Source organism: Oenanthe melanoleuca, chromosome 2 (assembly GCF_029582105.1).
Source record: "Oenanthe melanoleuca isolate GR-GAL-2019-014 chromosome 2, OMel1.0, whole genome shotgun sequence".
NCBI lineage: Eukaryota > Metazoa > Chordata > Aves > Passeriformes > Muscicapidae > Oenanthe > Oenanthe melanoleuca.
The window spans coordinates 101,158,420-101,184,436 of record NC_079335.1 but is presented as its reverse complement, the minus strand read 5'-3'; the positions used below and the strand labels follow the sequence as shown (position 1 = coordinate 101,184,436).

General features: G+C 37.1%; 1 protein-coding gene across 28 annotated transcripts in view; it reads right to left on the bottom strand.

The window, feature by feature from the left end:
* The window catches only part of ARPP21 (cAMP regulated phosphoprotein 21), a 207,764-nt gene that overhangs the window by 76,472 nt on the left and 105,275 nt on the right, over positions 1-26,017 (bottom strand). For 23 of the 28 annotated variants that reach the window (XM_056484275.1, XM_056484270.1, XM_056484271.1 and 20 more), the window contains 6 exons: positions 25,565-25,654; positions 21,357-21,501; positions 20,184-20,262; positions 18,812-18,871; positions 17,821-17,961; positions 1,212-1,320 (listed from right to left, as the gene is read on the bottom strand). In XM_056484275.1, the coding sequence (XP_056340250.1) occupies positions 1,212-1,320; positions 17,821-17,961; positions 18,812-18,871; positions 20,184-20,262; positions 21,357-21,501; positions 25,565-25,654 (624 nt within the window). The remainder of the gene's footprint in view (positions 1-1,211; positions 1,321-17,820; positions 17,962-18,811; positions 18,872-20,183; positions 20,263-21,356; positions 21,502-25,564; positions 25,655-26,017) is intronic. The other 5 variants (XM_056484296.1, XM_056484295.1, XM_056484298.1 and 2 more) reach the window with 2 other exon arrangements.

Genomic DNA, 26,017 nt, shown 5'->3' with positions numbered 1-26,017 from the left:
GGGAAGGAACAGAGGAGATGAGCCCCATTGGGAAACACTTCATTGACAAGTGGGTTTCAAGGATTGGTCCTTCTCTCCCCTGTACCGGTGCACTGGGTGAGATAGGTCATGCTGCTTTTCTTTGATCGATCCCCATGGTCACCACACTCTGAAATTGCTTGGGGTTTGTTTTCAAAGCCAACTCAGATGCAGCACAACTGGCAAGGCTGCCATATACAACTGAAAGTCAAGGAAAAAAGAGTGATAAAAGGAAAAAAAAAGCCAGCCCTTTACTGAAAACATGAAGGGAAGTGGCAGCAAGAAACTCACTGGTTGGTTCCTCCACAAACATAACCCTAGTAAAGAAAGCATATGCTATTCTCTTACCTGTGAGAATTTTCTCATAAAAGCAAATCACATCAGAACCATTTCTTTTTCTATTTTATTTTTGTTGTTGTTAATCTATTCCACATACACAGCTTGCACTGGATTGAAACAGCACAACACCTGCTTTTAAAGGCAGCACAAACACACACATTTCCCTGGTGTTCCCCTACTCACCTAAGTTAAGGTAGTGTTATGGCACTATGGCACAGGCAATACAGGGGAGAACGTCTGCCAAAATACATGCACAAGCAAGTTACACAGACAGTAAAAGGTGGTAAGGGCACAGGAGGAGGAAGGGAAGTAAAAGATGAACCTCATTTGCTTTTGGTCAAAACGTAATTTAGGATGGTTTAAAAAAAAAAATCAACCTGGCATCACCATCACAACTTTGTGGCTTTTTTTTTTTTTTTTTTTACACTTTTTTCCTCCTATCTTCTTTTTGGGCTATATCAGTTCATCACTGGTCCATACTGAAATCCTGAAATCCAACTCTGAATGGCTACAACAGAAGAAGGAAGCTACAGGGAGCGTAACAACTGCCATAGTTAGGCAAGACATTGAGGAACGCAACTGACACAGCCTTTAACGCAGCCTGGAGCCACCGGCATTCCCCCTCCCGTGGGCATGCAGCAAGTCCTGTGCCAAGCAAACCACCCATGCAAATCCACACACTTCCACCGCTGAAGCAGCCACGCTGGGGCTCGGTGCCATGTGTGCCAAAGGAGGTGGGGAGGGGCAAGAGGGCAGGGCAGGAGGAGAGCAACAACAAAAGAACAACAATAACATCAGTCAGCCCACCTTCAAAAACAGAACAAATTTCAGCAACTCTCGAACCGAGAACCAACCTGATTGTCTTCTTTATCAATACTAGAGTTATCTCGCTTCAAGATAAATCGCTTCTGGGATTCTTCACCTTTTTCATCTTTTAAATGTTCAGAAAACCTTTGCTCTGGTCTGCCAGCAAAGTAAAACATAGCAATAAAAAAATCTTTCTTTTGGTTTTGCTTTGACCTTCATTTCTCAGTGCTCTTTGTTTTCACAGAAGTATTCAGTGCAAAAGCAGTTAACATTTGTGAGATACTGCCTGTAGCTGTCTGAGGTTGCTGTATTGCTGCTAAGTGTTATTGCTATAAATAGCTTTAGTTGTTGTGTAGCAATGAATGGGAATCCAAAGTCTCAGTCACTGAAATATTTAGACTCTCCTCACTGTGACTGAAGGACAGGGAAAACAAATTACCATATTGTATGTTAATTTGCTTCCTTCACTAGCTGGAATCTCTGGCTACACTGCGGCTTCGTTAAGCCTATCCATCTTGAAAAGCAAGGAAAAACTGGTAGAAATCACAAAAACCACAAAACCAAAACCAGGCACCCAAGAGTCTCCTCATTCCTAGTAAGCAAAACCAGTAAAGGGAGGGACTAATGATGTTTTGCTTAAATAAAATTTTATCTCATCACAACTAAGTAGGAAAAATATTCCAAAAAATCACAGAGCACCAATTAGTTCACTGATTTAAACTCTTTTTATGTTTTTATTTTAAAAGCCAAACCCTAGGGTTTTGGCTCAACATTTTCAGGTTTATAAGCTGTTATGATGCCATTCCATCTTCTCACCTTGTGCAAAAAGCAGTATCACCTTACCTTGTGCAAAAAGAGAACTTTAAGAAGCAGTTTTTGTGACCAAGCTGGTCACTGCCAATGCCTCTTAGCTGTCAATAAATAACACTCCAGCCTGCAGCACTTCCAGAGTGGTAATATTTTAAGCCTGCAGTTTTTAAACCTGCAGTGTCTTAAGCCAAACCACATCAACAGGGTGACAAATGGCCTCAAGAACTGAGCTCACATTCATATGCTGCTATCACCTGATTGAGGTGATACAACAGAAGAAGGAAGCTACAGGGAGCGTAATTGAGGGGGCTATTATTGCACAAACTGTGTTTTAAAAGCAGCAATACGCAGTGAGATTTCTCAGGGAACACAAACCTTGTGCTCAGTGCTGAAAGAGCTGCCAACAGCAGTGGTGGTAGGAGATGCTCACGTCTAGATACCTATACAAACAAGCCACAAAACTTCCACTGACATCAACGGAAGCAATGGTGAAGAAATCAAAAGGCAGAATTTAAAGAAATCAGTGCTTTTGCAAACAAGAGTCCTCTACAAACTTTAGAAAAATCTCTCTGCTTCATCTTATTCCCCATTAGAAAATTAAATCAGATGCATAAATCAGCTATCATTTTGTTGTTACAGCGTTATGGATTCCAAATCAAAATACAGCACATATTCATGCCATAATTGCAGTCCATAACAATTCATTGACAGATATACAGTAAACATTTGTAAAAAAACTGTAAGAAGCTCAATAGCAAGACACACCAGCTATCTCGCCTCTCTTTCTCTACGAATTTTGAGCACTTCTACTTCTGCTCACAGTTTGCATTTTTGTGATAAAGCAACAAAACACACTATCCCAATTTCCACAGATTTTGACAATTGAAGAAATCTCTGACCACCATCCATATCTACAGAGCCCAAGTTCACTAGATTCTTTGGATGCCCAACTAGCCTTCCTTAGGAAAAGCCCAGAGGACCACAGCTCTCCCCATAGTAGGTTCATAATCTAATGGATGCATTATGTCTCCTCATAAACAGAAAGGCTACAAAGCCCCATTAATGGATTGCTAGGTAGGTTGTTCTCATTGCTCCCATTAATGAGTACTTTGCCTGCTCAGCCAGAAATGAAGAGTCATTCACTCAAATATTGTGCTTTCACAGGACTATCTGAGAATTGCTATTTTTCTAGTTTTACATCCTAAAGCACAAACAAAATTTATGCAGTTGCACCATCAGTGTAAAATTTAGACCTGTAAATTATCTACTGAGCATCTAATAAACTATATGCAAAGAAAAATAAATTAATTAGATTTTAAAATTCAGGAAAAAAGTCATTAGAGAGAAAATAAGCTTGAAAAAAATCTGAAAAAATGTCTCCTCCAATTACTAACTTATTTAAACAATAACATCATTTTCATACTTCATAGCATGTTTTAAATTTTAAATCCCATTTTCACTTCATTTTCTATTTATAAAATGCTTCTATTTTTCATAAGAGAAAAGGAAAAGTATAAGATCAAACAAAAAGTAAAAATTAATGATCCAGTGTGTGCCTGTTAATAAAATTAATCTAAAAGTCCAGTAGCTAATCAATCTCCAGTTGTAAAAAGAAATTTGCATGGGCAGAGAGACTCTGCAAATGTCCAGAGCACTCAAGAGCACCAGGGTACCTTCAGAACTATGAGAGGGTCCACCCCTCTCGGCCATCTCTGCAGCTCTGGCCACTGTTACCAGCAAGGTTGCAAGGAACATGACCAGTTCAGTTCATAGGAATGCAAAGCCTGTTAGAAGACCGTCATGCGAGATTTAAGATACCATACCAATAAGCGTCTTCAGGCGCACTGACCTGCAGGTCTCCCTCAAACATTAAAAACCACCAGTAGAAAGAAATTTAGACTAACTATTTTAAAGAAGATATTCACATATGTGCTTGTGTTTTTCTCCTTAATATTGTCTACTGCATTTTCTTTTTTAACACTTATTGCAAAAAAAAAAAAAATATTAATAGGATACAAATGGCAAACAGTATTTAAAACCAGTAAGTGACACCAAATGTTCTGAATCACTTGGGTAAAGGTTGACTCTGAAAAGGTTTGGGTCTGTTCCACTGATGGGAGCCAGTGTAAATGCCACATTCCCAGCTTTAAAGTTCCTTGTAACAGCATAATGCATCTGCTGTAAGGAACCTCAGACATTGCGGTTATTCTGGGGAAATCTGTTGCATTAACTTATGAATTTGCAGGTGAATCAACTGCTTAAAAACAAAAAAAATAATGCACAATTTTGTGTATGATGTAGTAGGATCAATATACTAATAGTATATAATTACAATAATACAGCAGATGCAGTGAATTAATCTCATGTGAGTCCTAAATTAATAACAATCACATTTACTCATGTGAGCTTTTTTTAGCTGATACTGCCACTAGTAGTCAGCACAATGTATCAGATTGTGCTCATGCATGCATGGGAGTGAATTTATCAAGATTATTTTAATATGGCATGAATTAAGTTCTTACCAAAGTCAAAGCACAGTTTACAATTCTTATTATTACTATAAATCCATTAAGAAATCAGTAACTTCTTCACTATTACAACACTGGATACCTAAATTATGTCTTCAAAATTTTTAAAAATGGGACTTGCACAGCCTTTTTGAAGAGACACTGAGAACTTCTGAAGGCATTATCACTAACTCAAGTACCCTTCACTATTTAGGGATCTTCCAAAAAAAATTAGAAATCATATACAAAGCAACCTACAATACCTATACTATACTGGCGGATTGACAATGGATAACAGCACACCCATCTACTTGGTAAGAGCCACGTGCAAGAAAAAAGATATGCAAATATTTGCCTACAAGCAATACTATCTACCTGTAAGAAAGGATTTCATGTAACCCATTCAGTATTTCATTTACCTTCCATGAAATTAGTGCATCACTTGAGAATCTCAAAGCCTACTACTCCAGAAAAAGAAGTTTAAGGAGGAAATACCTTTTAAATCAATAGGATATTTTAAATTTGAGGACTCCACTGAGAAAACCAAAATGTATGTCCCAGTCATACCTTAAAGGCTCAGAAACCTACACAAAGGGAGGGGGAAAGCACACAGGGTAAAAAGATGTTTGTATGGTGTGTTTTTTCTTTGTTTTGGTTTTATCTTAATATAATCTTTTAATAATTCAAATTTTTATTTCTTAATAATATGAGTGGAAACAAAACATCTGTGCCCTGAAAATGCAACTTCATAAGACCACAATTGCATATAAATTCATTTCATATTTCCTAACAGTTGTCAAGTAGCTTAGTCACCTTTCTAGCAATGTAGTTATGAATGGAAGGCAGAATATATTGCTTCCTTCCCTGTAAAGCTTTTGATCAGGCACTAGAAATGTTTAACAAAGATTGGACCTGAGTGTAAGTTAGTGCATCCTCAGGCAGCTGTGCAGTCCCCTTCTCACTCTCAGATCTGCCAGAAAGCACAGACCCTTTGAGCAGCCAAGACAGCCTCTCCTCTCCATCCTGCCCAGAAGTGCAGCACCTTGATATTCAGGTAGGTGCCAGTAGAATATCTCCTGGTGGCCAACTTCATTAGGTGTCCTGCAGCACCCAAACATTTCACCATCAAAAGCTTCCCAAAACTCTCTGAGCACCTGCGAACTTCTGCAAAGTCTGTTCCCATCACTTTAGATCACTTCCTGATCTCTTTTCTTTTTTAACTCCACAGTAAAAAGAGATCACTTTTTGTCAAGTGATCAGTTTAACCAAAGGCCAGACACAGTAGTGTAACAGGCATCATTAATCCTACTATCCAGAGTTTTTCCCTGGCTCAGGAGCATTTCTACATACTTGTGTGCAGTATCATGTCCAGACAAGGGGAGAGTACCCAGGTAAAATCTCAGGGCTATACTGTGTCCCCCTTTCTCTTGGCTGTGGTCTTTCCCAAGCAGACAGTGATCATGTAAAATCTTTCAGCCTCATTTTTATGCTGGTGGAATACTATAATGGTCACTTCAAGGTATGGGTGATGTTTCTTATTTCTGTGCTTGGAATTACTTCATTGTAAGGGTGACCAAACACTGTCACAGGCTGCTAAGACAGGTGGTAGAGTCTCCATCCCAGGGATGGTCCTGGACGTGGTCTTGGGCAGCTGGGTCCAGGCAGTGCTGCTTGACCAAGAATTGGACTAGATGACTTCCAGAATCCTTCTATTCCTAACCATGCTGCCATTTTGTGAAAAACTGAATCTGTTATATAGTAAAAAATACATAGCAGAACAAATCTCCATCAGTACCTTTTAGATGCTTCTTTTATAAGTTCGACATTTTCCTTTCTGATGTTATAGTTCTTTAAAGGCTCTGTGCAGTCCTTACTTAAGCAAGGCCCCAAAGGCACTTTTCTGGACTCATTCCTTACAATTAAGTTTGTATTCTGGAAATGGTAAAGCTGGAGTAAACAGCAAAGTATTTCTGTGTGTTAGAAAGGGAAAAAGGAAAAAGGAACTTTTTGATGGTATTAGATGATTTTTTTTCTCTTCTATCATTATGGTAATTTTAATGTGAGCTACTTCCATTGACTTCAGTAGAGTTCCTCTCAATTTATCTCTGGATGACAGAAAACAGAGTTCAGCCCTCAGGTATATTTGTTACATGGACCCTAAAGAGAATTCCCCATTACATGCTCATTTAATGCTTTTGATCCTGAGTCAGTCCTTGTAAGTGGTAATGAAAAAAAAAGCCAAGCCCTAACTACCTTAACCAGGTATTCACTATTTAATCAAATTACATATTTTAAAAACATATTGCAGAATGATAATAGCTATTATGATACACAGACTAAGGAAGGAACAGGGCATTTCCTTTAATTTGCCAAGCAAACTAATGCAGTTTCATAGACCTCTATTTGAACAGGAGATAAGAAATGAAGGAGAAAAAAAACTAGGGGGAAAAAAAACCTGCACTCATTTAAAATAAGTTAATTAGCTCTGAAATAGCTGTCTAAAAGTCAGGAAGCACAGACTCCACACCAAAAGGAGAAATGGAAAGACACAAGCATGAGCTTTGAATATTACAGTTCTGAAGACTTAGTCACTGCATCAGCACAGCACAGAAACAGTGAGGTACTAAATAGAGTCTGGTATCTAGACTTCTATACAGCACTTTATTATGACACGTATGTTTCTGACAACCCCACAGCATACAGGCTGTTGCAAGATGCCTTTCAAAAGAAGTAGCAGCCTCACCATGGGTGGAAAAGATGGGTTTGCCATTACAGTGCCTGATGCAGTTAAAAAAATCTGGCAAGTGTATGTCATCTGCAAAAGCCTCACAGGTAATAGCCAAGCAGCTGTCCGAAAAAACTTCACACAGGAATGCAAGTTCAAAAGGGGAGATCACGGGATAGGTAGGAATCCAAAAAATTGAACTTTGCATTTACAATGTAATGTTCATTTAATGCATATTACATTAGACAGCATGTTAATATTCCTCTCCTGAATGAATAGCAACAAGAAACAAAAAATAGGCAGGGTAATGGGGCTAGCAATGGGAAAACACCACCTGGGGTGCTCTCAGAATCACCATCTGGCAAACAAAATGAATAACTGATGAGAGGAATGTTACATTTGTCTTTACAAATAAATTGTAGATCTGTTGGTAGATAAAGTTAGAACCTAGAGATAAAAGAAACAATGAGAGGGATTACACTGATTGATGAATGGAAAAAGAGATTTGCCTTTACAAACAAACTGTAGGTTTGCTGGTAAAAGAAATTGGGTAACAGAAGATGAAAGAAGAAACAGGGGGGGAAACTATGAATTCTACAAGAATTAAAAATTAAAAGGGAGGGTTATACATTAGAGGGGAGTGCCAGGTGTCAGGTGTTCCGGGAAGTCTGTACCTCTAAAGTACCTCAGCCAATGGGGAAAGAGAGAGGGAAAAGAGGCCGGGAAATTAGGATAAAAGGAGGCTGTGTCCTCCAAAAATTTGAGAGATCCCAGGGGAATGCCCCATGGCCTCTCCCTTTATTCGAATAAAGCAAAAAGAACTCCTCTGTCTCCTTTTTGGAAATAAGCCTCTAGTGTTTGTGGATTAATTTTCCTTACACTGACAAAAATGATTTTAAGAAGGATGCCATGAGGAGAGCCGCGGAGTAGCAAGAGCTGCACTGATGCAGACAGGATTCAAAGAAGTTGTGAAGATTTGGGGCCACTCTTACACAGGTGCTCTGATGGTTCAACCATGTTTCCTTGTTATGCACACTTGTCTTTAATAAAACTGATTGCTCAGTCCAACATCACATTGGCCTCTATTTTGAAGGCACACTGTGACACAGTATGGTGGCCTTTCCTGCTATGCTAGTTTTTTAATATCTACTGTATCTGCCTCTGTGTGGTTTTATTTGGTTTTAGGCTCTCCTAGGGTTCTCCATCACTACCCTAGTAAAACCACGCAAGCATTACTGTCTCCTTGCTCTACACCTTGAGGGATGAAACTCTAAGCTGCAGTACAAATGCCTGTTTTGATCATGGAGACACAGGAACATATTCTGAGAGTTAATTTACAGAACTTGGAAGCAAAATCATCACTGTAAAAAGGTTCATCACCCAACTTAGTGAAAAAGGCAGAATTCCGGCCCACCAGTTTAAACTAGTTGATTAAATTCTACCAGAACAACAGTTTTCAAGAATGAGGGCCCAAAATTACACCCTTCAAATACGTTTCATGTATTTAGGGGCTGATGGATGCTAAAACATGGTTTCAAAAAGCTAGAATGGGAATTTAAATATAGATAATTGTTAAAGTGCAGTCATATTATCACAACTTAATACTTAAAACCACTCAAGATGGCATTGCAAGCATTTGATGGTAAATGCCTCATTAACAGATTGCTGCTTTTATCATATGAGTCACTGAGAACTTCTGTTATGATGGTAAAAGCACATTAAAAGCTATAAAAGAAAAATCAATCCTGTACAAGATGGTTCTTCAAGGTGTTGCCTTCTCTGTAGCACCGGGGAAAAAAAAAATCTGCAAAAATCAAGTGCTGTATTTACCCCAGTATAAAACCATATATTCTTTATTATTTTTTTCAGAACAGCAGCCGGCCTCTAAACATGTTCAGCAATTACTAAACCAGGATGTGGAAAATCACAAGTTATTTTCACAGGCATTCTTCCTCTCTAATTGGGGTTGTAAATAAATCTGGCAGGACTGAAAAAAAGGCAGGAATGCTTCATGGAAGCATTTTTCTTTCAGTGACTATGAGGTTTTATTATGTCATCTTTGCACATCCATCAAGATGCTACAGGAATCCTTTTCATTCCAAATCATGCTGTGTGTGTGGACCAAGCAGGAGGCCAGATCCTGAGGCATTTCAGAGATACAGTACTTAAAAACCCTGATCTAATGTTGAGGTATCATTGCACAACTCATGACCCTCACAAGCTTTCCTAAAACTTATTTCCAGAAAATCACCCTCTTTTAAGATATGGATGCAAAAACAGTATCTCTTGGCTCCCTGAGCATCTGTTTGAGTACAAACTTCAATATTTTGTCCACTATCCTTGGGCCAGAACACAGGCTTTGAACCTAGAAGCAGCCTACAGGCCAGGGGCATATGTAACCAGCTCTTCTGATAGATGAGGCAGAAGCACAACATCCTCTCTCAGGCAGGCAGCATTTTAAGAGCTTCAAAATGCTCTGCTGTCCTCCTGTGTTCAAACTAAGATTATTTCTTTACTGAGGGACCTGCTTCTGCTGCTCCCTCCCCAGTTGGATTTAATTCTTGATATTCAGGGTGTCTATTGAGATGGAACATCTTGCACAGCACCAATTTATTTCCAGCTAATAGAGGCTCAAAATGGTAGCACAGTTTATTATGGAATTCATGAATATCTGATTTTAAGGATGTGGCATATTCTGTAAGTGGCTGAAAATTACAGTGTTGCATAACTGCTGCGATATATTTAAAATTACACTTTTCTATTTCAGAAGCTCAAAAATTAACACGTGAGAGAGAGAAAAAGGAAGCAAATTCAAGATTTGAAGACTACTGAAGATTTGAGGATGGTTCACCAAAAACCAGCAGGATAACAAAGAAACTATCAGTCCTCTTGGAATACCTCATGTATACACATTAAGACTATAAAAATTCTTGTTCGTGTTCTGGCTTCTGTGTCACACCATGACACTCTAGCAGGAAGACTCATGGATCAGAAGGCATACTCTGAATAATCACTGGCCTGAAGAAGAGGGTCTGTTTTTAATAAACAGTCAGAGACAGCCTCACAAGGCCACCCTGGAAGCAGCAAGCTGAAACAATGGACAAAGACTTCTCAAAACTCATAATGCTTTTAACATTTCTATGAGTCCTATTTCCAGCGTTAAAAATGAGGCAGGCTACAGAAGAGCAAAAGGCAATTATATAACCAATCTAAATCATTTCTAAAATTTACTGAATCAAATTTTAACACCTTATTTCTGAAATGCTCAGACATAAAACCATTACTTCACCTATCACTGATGCACTGTTACCTCTGAGGAAAGTGCAGGGGTGATCTCAGATTTCCAGATGTCTCCCCAGTGATATAAAAGTATAACTGACCAACCAGCATCTCAATTAATGAGCACTTTCTTACTACAGCTTGAATGAGCACAAAGATTAATTACTCATGCAAGAAAGAGTTTCCTTCAACCAAATCACCTACTTGCTATTCCACAGCACTCTCTTCCTGGGCAAACTTCCATCTACAAAGCAGTGACAGTAACCTTCTAGGTTTAATAAAACTTATACTATTAAGCGGTGTGGATTAAAAAGATCTAAAAGAAAAAAGAATAGAAGAAGAAATACCATGGATATCTTCCAATTAACACTTAACTCATATTTCATAACAGTATAGAACAGCTGTAAAAAGCACATGTCCACCTTCATTATAAAGAATTTAGTTTTAATAAATTACATTAGACAAAAATTTAATATGGGAGCTATTAGAACTGGTTCATTAACCCTAACATCTCATTTACAGAATAAGTAATTTCTTAAGGGTTCAATATACAGCTTACACTGAAGAAAGAATGAAGCCAGTATTTAAGGGTCAAATTCAACTCAACTTCAAGTGTACTATGTATCTATGTTTTTTCATCTATATCTTTCCTGCAAAAGAGAAATATGACTAAATGACAGAATGCTTGCTGAAAATAAAAGGCTGTCCTAATTCAGCTATCATTAACAAAATAAACATTAAGTTTTTTTCTAATCATATTAATAACTGAATCCCTGACTGAAGTAAACAGACTATTTTTGTATGAAAAAACCTAAAATCTATGAAAACAAATGTAATTTGTTATTTAAATGCTACATGTTACAATGTAGCAACATAACCTCCAAATTTTTATTAAACATTACTCTTTTATTGATGTTCTTACTAAATTATTAGTCGCATAATGTATTAGTTCATCTTAAACCAAAATGTGTCAGCCAATTACAGTGTTATTTCTCAGCTACACAGTTTCTTCATTTTAGTTGCATATATCTACTATGCACCCTTTTATTTCTCTACACATTTGTAGCAGAGAATGTCATTATACTGACTGAGCAACAGCAATTGTAAATCAGAGAGGACATCTGGTCATCACCAGTTCCTGTTTATTTCTTAGAAGCCAAGGACTAACGGTTCTGTAAAGAAAATGGAAAAGAGGTAACTACAAAAGGAAACAGAGGTCCTCTGACTCCATAGTCCCTTGTAGAAAAAAATAGAATGCCAAACTCCAATGAAAATAATAAAACCAGAAATAAGGGTGTTCATGTACATTTTCATGTGTCATGTGGCTCATAAAAGCAATTCTGCTCTCATGAGATCATTCCTCTCAGTACATATATGATAATTAGGAATAGCATAAGGTGCTTAAATGCAGATGGAAAAACACCATGAAGCAAACCATTTGCAAGACAACTATTCTGGTTTATAACAGGGAGCATAACAAATCTTTTCTTCAATGCACAGGCAAACATCAAATTGCTTTGACTGAGATTTTACAAAAAAATGTTTTTACATTCAGGTATATTTGTCACTACTCCCATATCGCTAAAATGTCCCATCCAAAAAATGGCTTAAAAAAAGTGATTTACATTAAATACCTTAAGGGGAAAGGCATACTTTTCTGCATGCTCTAAAGGCTGTAACACTTAGTATCTCAAGGAAATCTTGGCACTTCAGCCTTGTGTAAAAGAAATTCTAGAATCTATTCTTCATTGAAATTTCCATTTAGTGAATGCTATTTTACTGAACACGGATTTTAAGAATCCATTTTAAGAATGCCTGTAGGATCCTGTACAAAAGTTCAGACTCTCAAGATGGTGGAATTGTCACAGCACACCTCTACTAATATAGATGTTATCTACAGCAAGATCACTGAGTTAATACATAATAGAAACCCAATAAGTTTTCTTCTTTGCTTTTGATTCAAATCACTCCTACACAGAGAAGGCAGAATAACACAAATTGTATGCCAAACTACAAAAGCTTATTCAAAGTACAACCTGAACATTATGTCTCCTTCTGCTGATACAGTTAATTTCCAGATTATAAGGAACCCCTGTAATGCACCCAACAGCTTAATATTGCCTCAAGTTTTTGAAGCATCTCAAAGGCACCAAACACCTTCCAACTGAGGATGTGAGAATTGGTATGAAGGTCATAACAGTTATGTTACACCCTGAGAATATATGAAAATGTCTAAACACAGCATTATATATCATAAGGATTCTACCTTCTTGGTTCTGATGAGCCCTGCCACTCACATCTATATAAGAAAAGTACATGAATGCATGTGTGGGCTGCGGTACAGACGTGCTTGTGACACGGTTGATGGTCTCAACCAAATGAAAACCCTTTCAATTTACCAAGAACACCAAACATGTTTCCGCTATATTTCTCCACCGAGCTACAGATAACCAAATCAAAGAATCTGATTGAACTGATACATCTCACAATAGGAACAGTTCTGCAAAACCCCTGAAGTACGTCCAGGTGTTTTATAGGAATTATGGGGAATATGCAGAACAGAAGGTGATATGTACACATTTTTTGGCTCCAAAAACGGATGTTCTAACATATTGTCTCAATCCCAAACTTTTCTTTATATTGTACTTCACTGTCTTAAGTTCCCCATACATTTCTGTGTATCTTTAGATAGATGACAGGCAGACAGAGATGACAGACAAATATACATTAGAACATGAGCAGTTTCATAATGAGCAAGGCAGACTTCCCATTTTAAGGAGTATTTGAGTTCTTTGACTATAGAATCAAAGTAACAACAAAATCCTCCTTCATTTTCTAATCAATTTTTCTCATGTATACTGCTGAGAATAGGATTTCAAAAACTGGATGATTTAATTAGGCAGGGCTTTGTAAGAACATTTAATTTCAAAAATCATATGAAAAGATATATTTTTTTTAAAAAATCCACTATTCTCTAATGAGAGCTAGAATACAGCCTTAACTTTATTAAGGTAAACAAACACTTAGGTAGTTGAGGTCCTCACTGTCTTTTAAAATTTCATTTCTTAAGAAAAAGCTTGAAAACAGCAGACCTCATTCACATTCCAATAAAATTAAAAAAAAAAAAAAAACTTAGATTCTTAGAGTAACCTCTTAATTATAAATACTCTTCAGTTTGAAAAATTGCCATTATTTTCTGACTGCATTTTTAAGAGAGATTTCACTAAGAGTTCATGAAAGCTGCAGGATTGCACTCCCAGAGATTCAGATCCTAAGGAACTTTTTACCACCTTTTGTCCGCTCTATGTAAAGCAGCTCAGATGAACAGAGAAGTTACAGCCCTCCTTCCAGCTACAACTTCTTCAATAAACACCTTTTCATATTCCAAACCTACATAAAGTAGGCACTTTACAGCCATAAAAACAGGTACATAAAAATGGATCCACATTGCCCTAAGACATCCAATTGAAGAAAGCACAGAAATGCCCCGATCTACTCCATTCATACGCTCATCCTCTGATTGAAACACACTAGTCCTTTCCAAGGCACTCATAAGGTGCGTTGGTACCAGAGTTTTCCAACCAGCCCTTTCATCTCAAAACCATTAACTCTTTTGACACTTGTACCTCCAAGCACCTGCAGGCAGCAAGTACAGGAGATCTCTGCTGAACAGGATAAACACACCTCACTGCCTGGAGCCAGGGAAGAACTCATCACCTGCAGGCAGGGAAGAACTCTTTGCCTACAAGTGGGAGCAGAGATGTGACATGAACCCTCATTCAGCCAAAGAAATAAACACAAGGTGCTTATTCAACCCCACAGGGCGACACTGTGGTGTCATATGTTCCTCTCGAAGCATACATACACAGAAGTCACAGCCAGTGCAGAATTTATGAATTCCTGAATATGCAAGAATATTCTTCTCTGTCCACAGTAGTAGCTAAAGTAATTGGGAAACAACATGCCATAAAGAGATAATTTATTGCCAAAATGCAAATTTTCAGAACATCTGTCTGTGGGGCCTCTCCATAAATTCACATAAAGCCATCAAGACTTAGGCTTGCAGCACAACATAACCATACTGAACAGCATTTCAGATGCTCTTCAGATTCCCTGATATTCTGGATATTGTCCAAGTAGTAATTGATAGAGTCAACACATTCCCAGTATTTGTTGTTTATTAGAAACTCCACAAAACTGTCTCCTCTGAGAGCAGTGAAATGAAGAACATATGAAATCATATTGGATGCTTTCAAATGTGGAGCATAATAAAATCTCATCAGCCCTTATTCATGCTAGATAATAAACTATTTTCTGTCACAGCCAGGGACATTTAAAAAAAACATGCCATCTCCTCTAGTTATGAAAAGAAGCAAGAAGCAGCCACTTCACAAAAGCTTTATTTTATGTAATATCAAAATAATTTAAATAACCACAAGGCAATACGAGCTTCATATAATCCAGTTACCTACCGCATCACTGAAGAGGGAAGAAATCAGCAGCTTGTGGCTTATGTGTGCTTACAAAACAACTTTACTTACAGTCAACAGGTAGGCAAAGCCCTGCATTTATTTCTGGAATATCTAGGCAGGAATGGTGTCAGCAGCAAATTTAATGGCCTCACCTCCAGTCTGCAAGACCACAGCTGAAAAGGCTATTTGATCTGTTATAACCCTACAACATCCTGTCTGCTGAGCTTTCCAGAAGGGCAGTTCCTACCTAGGAAATGGCCTTGCTTGCTCAGTCCCACCATGCATGAAGCCACAGCTTCACCAGAGCACTTAGATAAATCTTTAACTGTTGGACAAGGTTTCAGTGTCCTCTCCAGAAGCACCACATAAGCATTTCCAAGTGCTACCCATCTCTGAGATAAAAGCCACACAATAGAGCAAGGCATTTACAGATATTAATGTGTTAGTATTACTCTATTATCGTCAACCAGGAGAAGGCAATGCTGTGAGGAAAGATCTGCAGCAGTTGGTGCACTACACAAGTGTCATAGATGTGAAGGGAAAACGGAGGACTATAAAAGAGAGAGGAATGCTTAAGGAGCATTCAGATACGATTGATTGCGTTTCATTTAAGAGGGGACTCATTTTAAACACAAAACTGAACACCAGATTGCTGCTTATTCAAAACCAAAGGTAGCCAGTGGGCAGGTATTATCAGACCCTGAGGCTAAGCCTTTGCAGCCTGAGTGTTTTATCGAGCTACTGTGATTCCCTTGACTTCTGAAAACCAAACTGTTAGCGCATGCTTTACTCAAACCTTTAAAAACATTAATGCCGAAGTGATGTTTCACAGATGTCCAAGTATCTCAGGGACAGCCCAGGAAAAGGCTCTAAAACAAATTGCCCATTATCTTAAATTCACCACATTCACATAGAAGACTATTAGGGCTCAGTGAAATAGCAAATACCAATGTGTATTGATCTTGCAAAATTAGGTAATCACAGAATAAATTGAGTTGGAAGGGACTCATGAGAATCACTGAGTCCATCTCCTAGTCCTGCACAGCACCCATTCCCAAGTCCTTCCAACCTTCTACAGGAGAAGCTAATAATATTTTAAAAATGCTCTCTACAACTGGATATAAATAAATCATCTAGCTACTGGATATATAAATGAAACAAATGTTTAGATTTCTCCTACTAATTGAATACAGGAAGTACACAATTTTCAAATGGAGCTTTCTTGTTCCAATACCAGATAACAAAACTTCATTACCCAGTTGTAATTGCTTCCTCTTCATTATGTAATTTATAGGTAGAGAGGGAGAGGAAGGCTATGTTTAATACACGTGGCACTTGGCAGGAAAAGTGATAATGATTAAGCATGATTAGGCATTACCACAGCTCACATCAAGTTTTGGTTAGCTTTATACAGTTTTAGCTTATATAGCTTTAACCAGTACATGGAGAAGCACAGAACTTACGCCAGCACAGGTTTAACCTACCAGGAATTTTGCAATGCATTTGAACCACCAGAAGGAATTTGTATTACACAGAAACACTGTAGTCAAACAATGAGATTTGAAGGGAAAATGAAGTGGAACCAAGATGGGAGGAGAAGAAAAGAGAATGAATGGTGGCAAACAGTGGAGGGAAACCATATGCAAAATAATCAGGCTGGACAGAAAATGACGCTTGAAGCAGGAAAACCAGAACAAGAGAAGAGAAAATACATTTGGGCTATTTAAGATGTAGCTGTATGATATCAGGTGACTTGTAAAGCAATGAGCTCACTTCTGTAGCAAAGTGGTGGCGCTACAGAATCAGGAAAAGTAACATTTCAAGATACTTGCTTTCTTGCAAGAGACCAATCAGGTTGATTTCTCCTCGTGTTATCTTTATAGCCTTAGATAACCTCACCATAAGAGCCCTGTCCTCCCTTCCCAACCTAGAACGCAATAAACAGCAATCACTGCTGCTACAAAAACAAATGAAAATTTATATATATATGTATATATACATATATATACACACACACATATATATATGTATATGTATGTATATATATATATATATATATATATATATATAAATTACACCACGCGGTCATGGTACAAACCAGCTCCTGTCTTGAGAAAAAGAACAAAGAAAAACACAACAGTGTTGTTACTTATGTAATGGATTAATATAATGTAATTCGTGCAAGAATTATATAGTAGTGTAGAGTAAGCAATATTTGTAAGAGCAAAGTAAAAAAAAAAAAAAAGCTAAAACCGACTCACAGACAGTAAGGACACAGATCGCTTGATTACATCATTGTAACATCCAACAAAAGTAGGACAGCTCAAATTGACTACTTAATAGACCTAGCCGCAGCAGAGATGGCTCTGTCTAGGGAGGCACCCAAGCTATGAGGACCCGATAAGCACCTTTGATTAAAGATAATCAAGGCCAGGGAAAAAAATACATCTGAATGCCCGGTTTCCTGTAAACTGAGATGACAGGATACTCAATGTCGCCTTCCCAAAGGCCAGGACATGCCTTCATCAGAACTCATCATCTTCCAGGATATGGTTTTGTCCAGCTCAACGCGATGAAAGAAAACTACATGAATATGCTGGACGACAAGAGAAGACAAATACCTCCGCTCCGGGCAAGGAAAAACTGTATAAAAACTGGACTAACCAAAGCGGGTTCGTGAACATTTGGGGATTCGGAGTGATAGAGTTCGAATCATTTTGTGTTCACCCGATGCTGACCCCGGACTCGGCATTGTCCTTTTTGATTGTGGTAATCGAGGACCGTGTTTCGGTCGCAAAATAAATATCGCTTATTTTAATCATATTTAATTCGGCTTGATCACGTTTTTATCTGTAACACTTACATTCTTGTATTGCTGGTCTTGTTGATAATTACAGATTTTCCAGTCTGATCCACATTGTGATCCATTCCAAAATAAGCTGCCACTCTGTGCACTAGCATCCTCTGATATGATGACATCTGAGGGAACTTTTTGTAGTGATTACTAGAAACAAAGGAAACAAACAGCATTAATAATTACATTTCCCTCTAAGCTATAAATAAATGAAAACAGTAATACATTTGACAATTCAGTGTACAAAAATCTCACTGAAAACTCTGTTATGCATTTACATATAAATGTTTCCTACAGAAGGCTGAAAGAAAAAAAGAAAAGGAATTAATTAACACTTCACGGTACCTAATCAGCATTCTGTGTGTTGGGAAGAAACACATCCCTCAATCCCCCACATGCACTCACACTCCCTGCACAACCAATCCAATAGATTTGCTGAGACACTGGCAACAGCTTTCTGCCTTTCTTCCAAAGGTCAGATTAAGGGCAATTCTGGAAAGATCTAGTTTGGCAAACACTCCTTTTTTCCTATTACTGACAAAATGGTTACTTCCCATCAACATAATTTTTTCCTCTGCTTCTATTCAGATTCTCCATTTTTAAAGCTGCAGGAATATTTTATTATAAAGACCATATCGTAGCAAGAATCCCTCCACCTAAGTTCAGTTTCACTTTCCAACACATTAGAATAATATAGCACAAAGGAAAAGCCATGAGATAACATATTTGATTATCCTCTACACTAAAAGCTTTAATTATACTTATGGATCTAAATGAGCAGAGCTAGTGCAATTACAGCACAATGAAAGGCAAAAGGTTTTCATTTACATCTATTTATTTTGAACAGTTCCATCACATAGCTGGAAATAGAAGCCTACTCTTCCACTGTGCTAGTAACAGCCCTCAGGAGCACTGCAGTCCATATGACTGTATCCCTCTCACAACTCGTGCTGGAACACATGCAAGTGACTGAATAAACAAAGTGTGGAACTCAACTTACTTGTTGTCACTAATAAAATCAATAATTTCCTGTTCCATTTTCAAGAGTATCATTCTATCCCTGTCAAAAAGAAACACAAGGATTTGCACCATCAACTATGAAAAGACATTTTAGAGGAAAATATTCATATAACAATGTTTGTAAGGCTATTTTGCAAGCACTGTCAGTCATCTTGATTAAAAACAAAAGATGCCTTTTTTACCCTGGATCATCTGCAAAAGACTAAAGCCTGTCTTTCTGCACTTTCACTGACATAGAGATTCCACTCTTCTATGAGCTCAGCTGTGGTCTGAGAGCACTTCCAGTCACAACAGGCTGCAATCAATGCATTTCATAGAAAGACTCTCCCTGCTATGGATAGCTTTGGTCTTTTTTTTCACTTTTTTTGATGGAAAATGAGATTTTGACCTAAGCTAGACCTTTCACAAGAAGAGCTGCTACCCACAGAAATTTTCAACATTTTTTCCTGAGACATATCTTCCACAAGGCATTGATTTGCTGCAAGAAAGCTGGACACATCTTATCTAGTTAAACAGCACAACGGAGAAAAGCACCTTTGAACTATGGCTCCCAGGAGGCAGTGCCACAGTATTTCTCAGGAAAAATGCTCTGGTTTTCACTGGAAGGTCTCAGATGTTCCTTTTCCCTCTCCTCCCTTGTCAAAAACAGTTAAAAGTTTCCCTGGCATATTTCCACACATTTCTAAACTATACAGAGTACCATCATTCCTTAGTTTTTTTGAACTTTCTCATTTTGCCCAGATAAAGCAACTGAAGGACCTTCCATCATCTGTACAAGCTGTTAGGAACCCAATTATTCCCAGTTCTTCTGCACAATTGCACAATTACATAGTACCTATTTAACATATCCAACTAAAATGAACATTGAATATCACAGTGTATAAAAATATTACAGATCTTTCCTTGGATGTTTAGAGGCAGATTTAATGATGAGATGGGCTTCTAGCTCCAAATGAAAACTGTGGGAATACTGAGAGCAGAATCTGGCACTGAGCATGGGATTTTAATTGTATGCAGCATTGCTCAGGAAAAGGTAATTTATATTCATATACATGAATACACATCTCCAACCACATTAGTTATAATGTACTATTGCAATCACCATGTAGAGCTGTATAAAAGAAGGTAAGGACAAAGACCAGATGTTACTGACATTGAATTTAAGCAATGGGTGACTGGATGGGAGAGTAGAAGTTGATGACTTTTTTATTGCATTTTTCTCAGTTAACAGCCTTTACACTTTCCCTCATAACCGTTTCCAGAACAAATAAAACACAGTGTACAGTTACAAGAAGTCAAGGACTGCCAACAATAATTTCAGGAATATCAGCTTGAACGCAGGAAATACCTACCTGGGGTTATTCTTTAAAGTGTTGATGAGAAACTCATGCAAATCTATGCCTGTCGAGTCTGTATACTCTTGACTGCAATCTGAAAAATAAAAACAAACAGCCTCCACTTATTTATTTCTTTCCAATGGTTCTGATTAACTATGTTATAAATCAAAATCCATTTTCCAGCAACAATCTGAAAGAATATGCTCTGAAAGAAAATAGTCATTCAGAGTTCAACCAAGAAAGATATACATATAATTTAAAAAAAATTAAAATGAGGAAAGAAAAGTTTTCTTAATCAATGTCTCTTTGTGTCACTTAATAAATGCTGTACACTCAGCAAATAAGGAATCATGCTGGTGGGAACTCTATTTGCATTAAAAGGCTGAAATCTAATGACACCTGGGAGTAGGCAGGTAATAGGGATGCGTGACAGTAGCCAAAATTAATTTTTCAGCATTATCTCCTGACTCAGATGTACACATAGATCCTCAAGTTGGCGTGAACTGTGAGAGCTCCATTGAAGCCAAATGACAATTCACACCAGTTGCAGACCCACACCCAGATAGGCAATGATTATTTTTGGGAGATTACAATGCAACTTTATACTGTGGATTAATAAAAATATTTTAAAAAGCAACACCAAATTTAGATAAAACATCTTTCCTGAAGAATCCTGGGTAGGTGATAATAGAAGGTTACAATGCAGGTTAAATGTAATGGATTAATTTCCTTGCTGCATTTAAGATAAATTCTCCATGACAGATAAGCAACAGTGAAGATGATACTCTCTACTGCCTACACTGCACAAGTTACATGCCAATATAAAATCATTAATCTAGATAAAATAGTATTAATGTCTTATGCACTATACACACTTATTATGCAATCACACATATATATTTATGCGTTTATACCAACACCATTAAGCATTCAAAAGATTGATTTTACATTAAAGAAAACAAATAAAATATAATAAAAGGCCTCGGTTTGGAAGGTTTCTTCACTTTAAAGCCCGATGTTTGTATGAAAAATATTCTTATGCATATACATTTTAGTTTCTGAATTTTCTCAGTGTATGAAAACACTTCTACTGTACATATATATACAAACAAAGAAATAAATCCTTGGAAAAATGTAGAATCCTTTATTCAATGGTAATTATAATAATTTAAATATTTTTAAGGTCACCTTTTGATAACATTCTGATCTTGCTTTTTTCACTGTTTTTATCTTTATTTTTATCCTTCTCTTTTTCTTTCTCAGAGTCATCTTTACTAGATTTATCTTCTTCTTGCAAGCTAGGAAAACTTGAAAGCTGTAGTTGGATTGATTCCTGTTGAGGAAAAAAGATAGATAAATTATGGGCCAGATTCAGTACACTTCCCACGGCTTCCAACCTGCAGATGTTGGCATTAAACTATGTGTAGCTAGACAAGTTGAAGCCAGATACATTTCTTCCCATTTGAAACATAGCGTTTTTTAGCCAGGTGAATGACGACATCTTAGGGGCCAAATTCTAGTGGTAAGTAGGTATTTCTTCTTAAATATTTTGAGTATTATAAATTTAGGCTACCTCTATTAAAGGGGCTATATTAGGCTATACTTCAGTAGTTCTCCCTTAAGGCTTTACAGAATAATTAAACACATTTCATATGGCCTTTCTTAATTAATTCTATAATTTAATTCTGCATATATTCAATGATGATCAATGGATAGATATCTGAAAAATAAAACTTTTTTTCCTTTCACTAGAAAATGTGCAGGTTGATATGAATTGTTTTGCACACATAAGGGCAGTATCAGGTAGATGGAGTTTTCTGGCTCTAATAGAAGTGTGCCAGAAAATTTTATACTCCATTGTATACAAGAGGGCTTACTAACCTATCAGGTAATTCATCTTTAAAGGCATATGCAGATGTGTCTTTTGCAAAAGGGGAGAAATGTTCCCTGTGATTTTTCAAGGACAAATCCTTGAACTAAACAGATCCTTGACTAAAAAAAAGTTTTAGTAAGTGAACTTCTTAAGGCACCACAAATTTTACCCTCAAAAATTCAGTATTTCAGAGACTATGAATCCCTTTGAAACATACTTCAGCTTTAAAAAGTTAATAAAAACTGTGAATTCAAACTGGTTTGCATTTTATAATTTTCTTTAAAGAACTTGCTTTCCCTGCTCACAACATTACTTTATACTGGCTTTGTTTTAACAAAACCCAAATTGTTTTCTTTTTAAGTTACCATGGCATTTACATATTTCAAGAAATCCTAATCTGGTTGGAAAAAATTGAAAGAAGCACACGTCTGTGTTTTATTCTTTTAAAGAAAAAAACAAAAAACACCCCAGAAAACTATATGCTTAAGTAGTGTAAAAAAGCACACTTGAAGAAAGCTGTCACAAACCTCCCTGGTAAAGGAGTTTTCTTTAATAGAAGAGAGTCCTGCACGCTTGATAATTTTTTTACATCGTGTTAATGAAAACCTAATTCATCAACACTTGAGAATTTTGGAGTTTCTTGAATGCTAGTAAATTCCCTTCCTTCACTATTTTTCAAAGATAACATACCAAAATATCGATAGAAAACTTTTAAGTAAGGGGTGTGTTTTTAAGCAACCATTATGAATTCAAAAGATGTTTCCAGTAATTATTACAAATTCTACATTTCTGAATTCTTTACAGAACTATGAATCAGCCATCACAAGACACATAAGACAAGATCCTAACAAAACAAAGTATCAGCATAAACATGCCAAAGTAAAACAGAAATTGGTAACTTCTCAGCTTAATCATTATTGACTTTTTGTGAAATTTGAATGTGGCACAAAAGACTTAAGATGAAAAGCATTGTAAAAGAGAAACAAAGACCTGGACCCAAAATTTAACCTGACCTATCACCTTTAATCCCTATAAAAAATTCTGTTAGTTTTGGCTGACAGTCTTACCCAAAATCTGAGCCTACAGAGGGAAAGAGTGGGAATTCCTGGTCATTTGAGGTAAGGATACATTGAGAAATGTTTCCTAAATTGCTCAGTTGTGCTCAGAGAACTAATGCTGTGACAGCTTTCTTTCACTTCAAATGGCAGTTTGATTTCTCATTCAAACAAAATTTGGATCAATCATTGCCAAATAACCCCAAAGGATAACTTGATTTCCTGCCTTGCCCTGAGCAGAGTGACTGTGCTAGCTTTTCAACAGGAGAAAAATGTAAATGGTCATGTTGTTCCTAGGCTATTAATCCTAAACTTCACAGTGATTCTTAAAAGTGCACTTATGAAAATGACAAACTTTACAGAAAAGCAGATATGTGAACATACAGTAAGTACTCTTTTACATGTAACATAATACTGACGTATTTGCACTAGAAAAAACACACAAAAGGGCTGCAGAGTCGTGAAAGCAAGCTACTGTATATTTTCTTTGATTTTTATTAATTTTTATCAATAATAAAATACAATGTTAATAAATACATTGATACAAGTATAGTGAACAACAAAATAGATTTTCAAATTGCAGTAATACACTTCTTGGTCTATAGCATAACATTAAAGGCAACATTTCTTTTAAGTAAGGACATAGTGAACCATTGGATAAGCACTCAAGATCAAGTAATACAGGTAAACAAGTTTTTTCCTTATACAGGAAAATGAAGGCAAGTATTCAAATATAAGTACAAACATCAAGTCTGCAGTACAATCCATACTCAGTAGTTCTGGCAAAGTACTGTACATTCTCTGATAATTAATTCCCTGTGGTTTATAAACCATTAGGATAAACTAAAAATTATTTTAAAATAACTCCAAACAAAAAATAAGCTACTTCTCCTCTGAACAATATGGTTGGCACAAAACTTCCTGTATCCTTCAGCCAGCCCAGGGAGGAGTCTGCAGGTCCAGCTTTCCATGGCAATGTTGAGCCACATTCATTAGTAAAAGGTCAACAAGAAAGGGCAATTCTCATCAAAATAATTACACCAAGCCAACTGTTTCCTTAGAAAAGATGCTGGGGTCATGGGAGATATTTAATCTCCCATAAATATTTTAAGATGGTCAAAGAAATCTTTGCTGAGGCTGGTCAGTCAGGTAAGACTAAAGGCTATGTGAAACAGGAACCCCTCCTCTGCCTGGTGTAAGGATAGAGATTTTGCCTCAACACTGCCAGTCTCTCTGTAGTTTACTACAGGTCCTGTGCAGCACACTATAAACCATCAGCGATGGTGGTTTACAATCTCTTTATATTGTTCTCATTCTCCATTAAACAATAGAAAATCCAAACAAAATGGTAACAAAAGCCAAGCATTTTGAAGCTGAAAGTGTCTACCTACAACAGAACAATTGATAAAATAACCTGCCCATCTACTGCATAAGCATCATTGTAGAGCAGTAGAACATGTAAATGTCCTGCTGCTGAGCAAGTTCGTTTTTGGTCTTTCAATAAAATTTAAAAAAATAGAAAAACCTCTCCTTACTTATGAGCTAAGAGGAGAGACAGATTTGTTTCATTTCAAGTCAATAGAGGAAATAGTGAGAAAGTACACTTAAATGTCATTTTTTATTTTTGTGCTAAGCTCACAAGAAGCAAGTTACTCAGCTCTCTCAATGGCTGATTTCAGTTGCACATAAACATCTCATAAATTATAGGAAGTGTTCATCACATTTGGGTTTAGTTAGCTGGGTGTTTTTAAGCCTTGCTCTCACTAGGCTAGCAAAGAGGAGTAATTGAGGCTTAACTTTTCCTTTTGGAAGTTAGTCTACAAAGACTGGCACCAGGGTTATTTTCCAAGGTGAGGAGTGCAGAGGACAGAACTCTACCAGCTGCTGGGAATACAACACTACCAGTACAGATAAATACAAGCTCAAATACACGCTTTTTGATATAGTTTAATTTACACCAAGAGTTTAAAAAAAGTATGCCGCTCAGTAGGAGGCATCCTTGGCTCTACCAAGGTATTTTAGAGAGTGAAGGACATTTAAATTTTACGTGAAGGGGGACATTGATATGAACTGAAGTCTTAGAGGAACCACAAATCAGAGCATATTTGTAACTGTATTTGGTGCAGCCTCAAAAGAGATAGCCTCAGAGAAAAGAACATATTAATATTCTTTTTGATTGTTACTAATTTTTAAAATTTTAAAATCTGAATTCTTTTGAATTCTTTTCCATTTGCTGAATTTTTCAGGGGGTCTGGAAAAAAAAGCAAACAACACCCTGTGATATAGTATAAAACTAGTATTTCAAATTAAAGTTCACGCTAAACCAGAAGTTCCATAAAAACATGTTCATTGTCGGATGTAATTTTTCCCCCAAGAAAGACATTGTTAAATGCCCGATTAAGCAACACAATCATGCAACTGAAGACAGAGTTCGACCATGCAGCTAACAGCAATGATTGCAAGTGTACCTGGTTGTCATGAAGATTTTCTGCTCCTGGGCGAGGGGATGACTCTTCACACACAGCAAGACTCCGCACTAGTTTTCCCTTAGCTCCTGACTGAATAAGACAGAGAGAGAACAAAACAGAAAGCACTACTACTGACCCCAAGTCACATGAGCTGACCACATAAGCTGTTCCCAAATATCCCAGATTACTATTCCCTTCCCAAATGCTTTTGTCTTGGACATGGATAAAAAAGGATTCTAAGCAGCAAGATATGTGCCACACAGGGAAGGTGGTAGGTTTCAGCTACAGTTCACTTACTGACACCAAAAATTGTAACAGCAAAGAACAGATAGTCCAATACTAAAAGTAATTTGACCTAAAGGGTTCCTTTTGTCATTTGGTTGGGGATTTTTTTGTTTGTTCTGGGAGTCCCTCCCCTTATTCTAGCAGTATTATAGCCAAGAAACATGGACA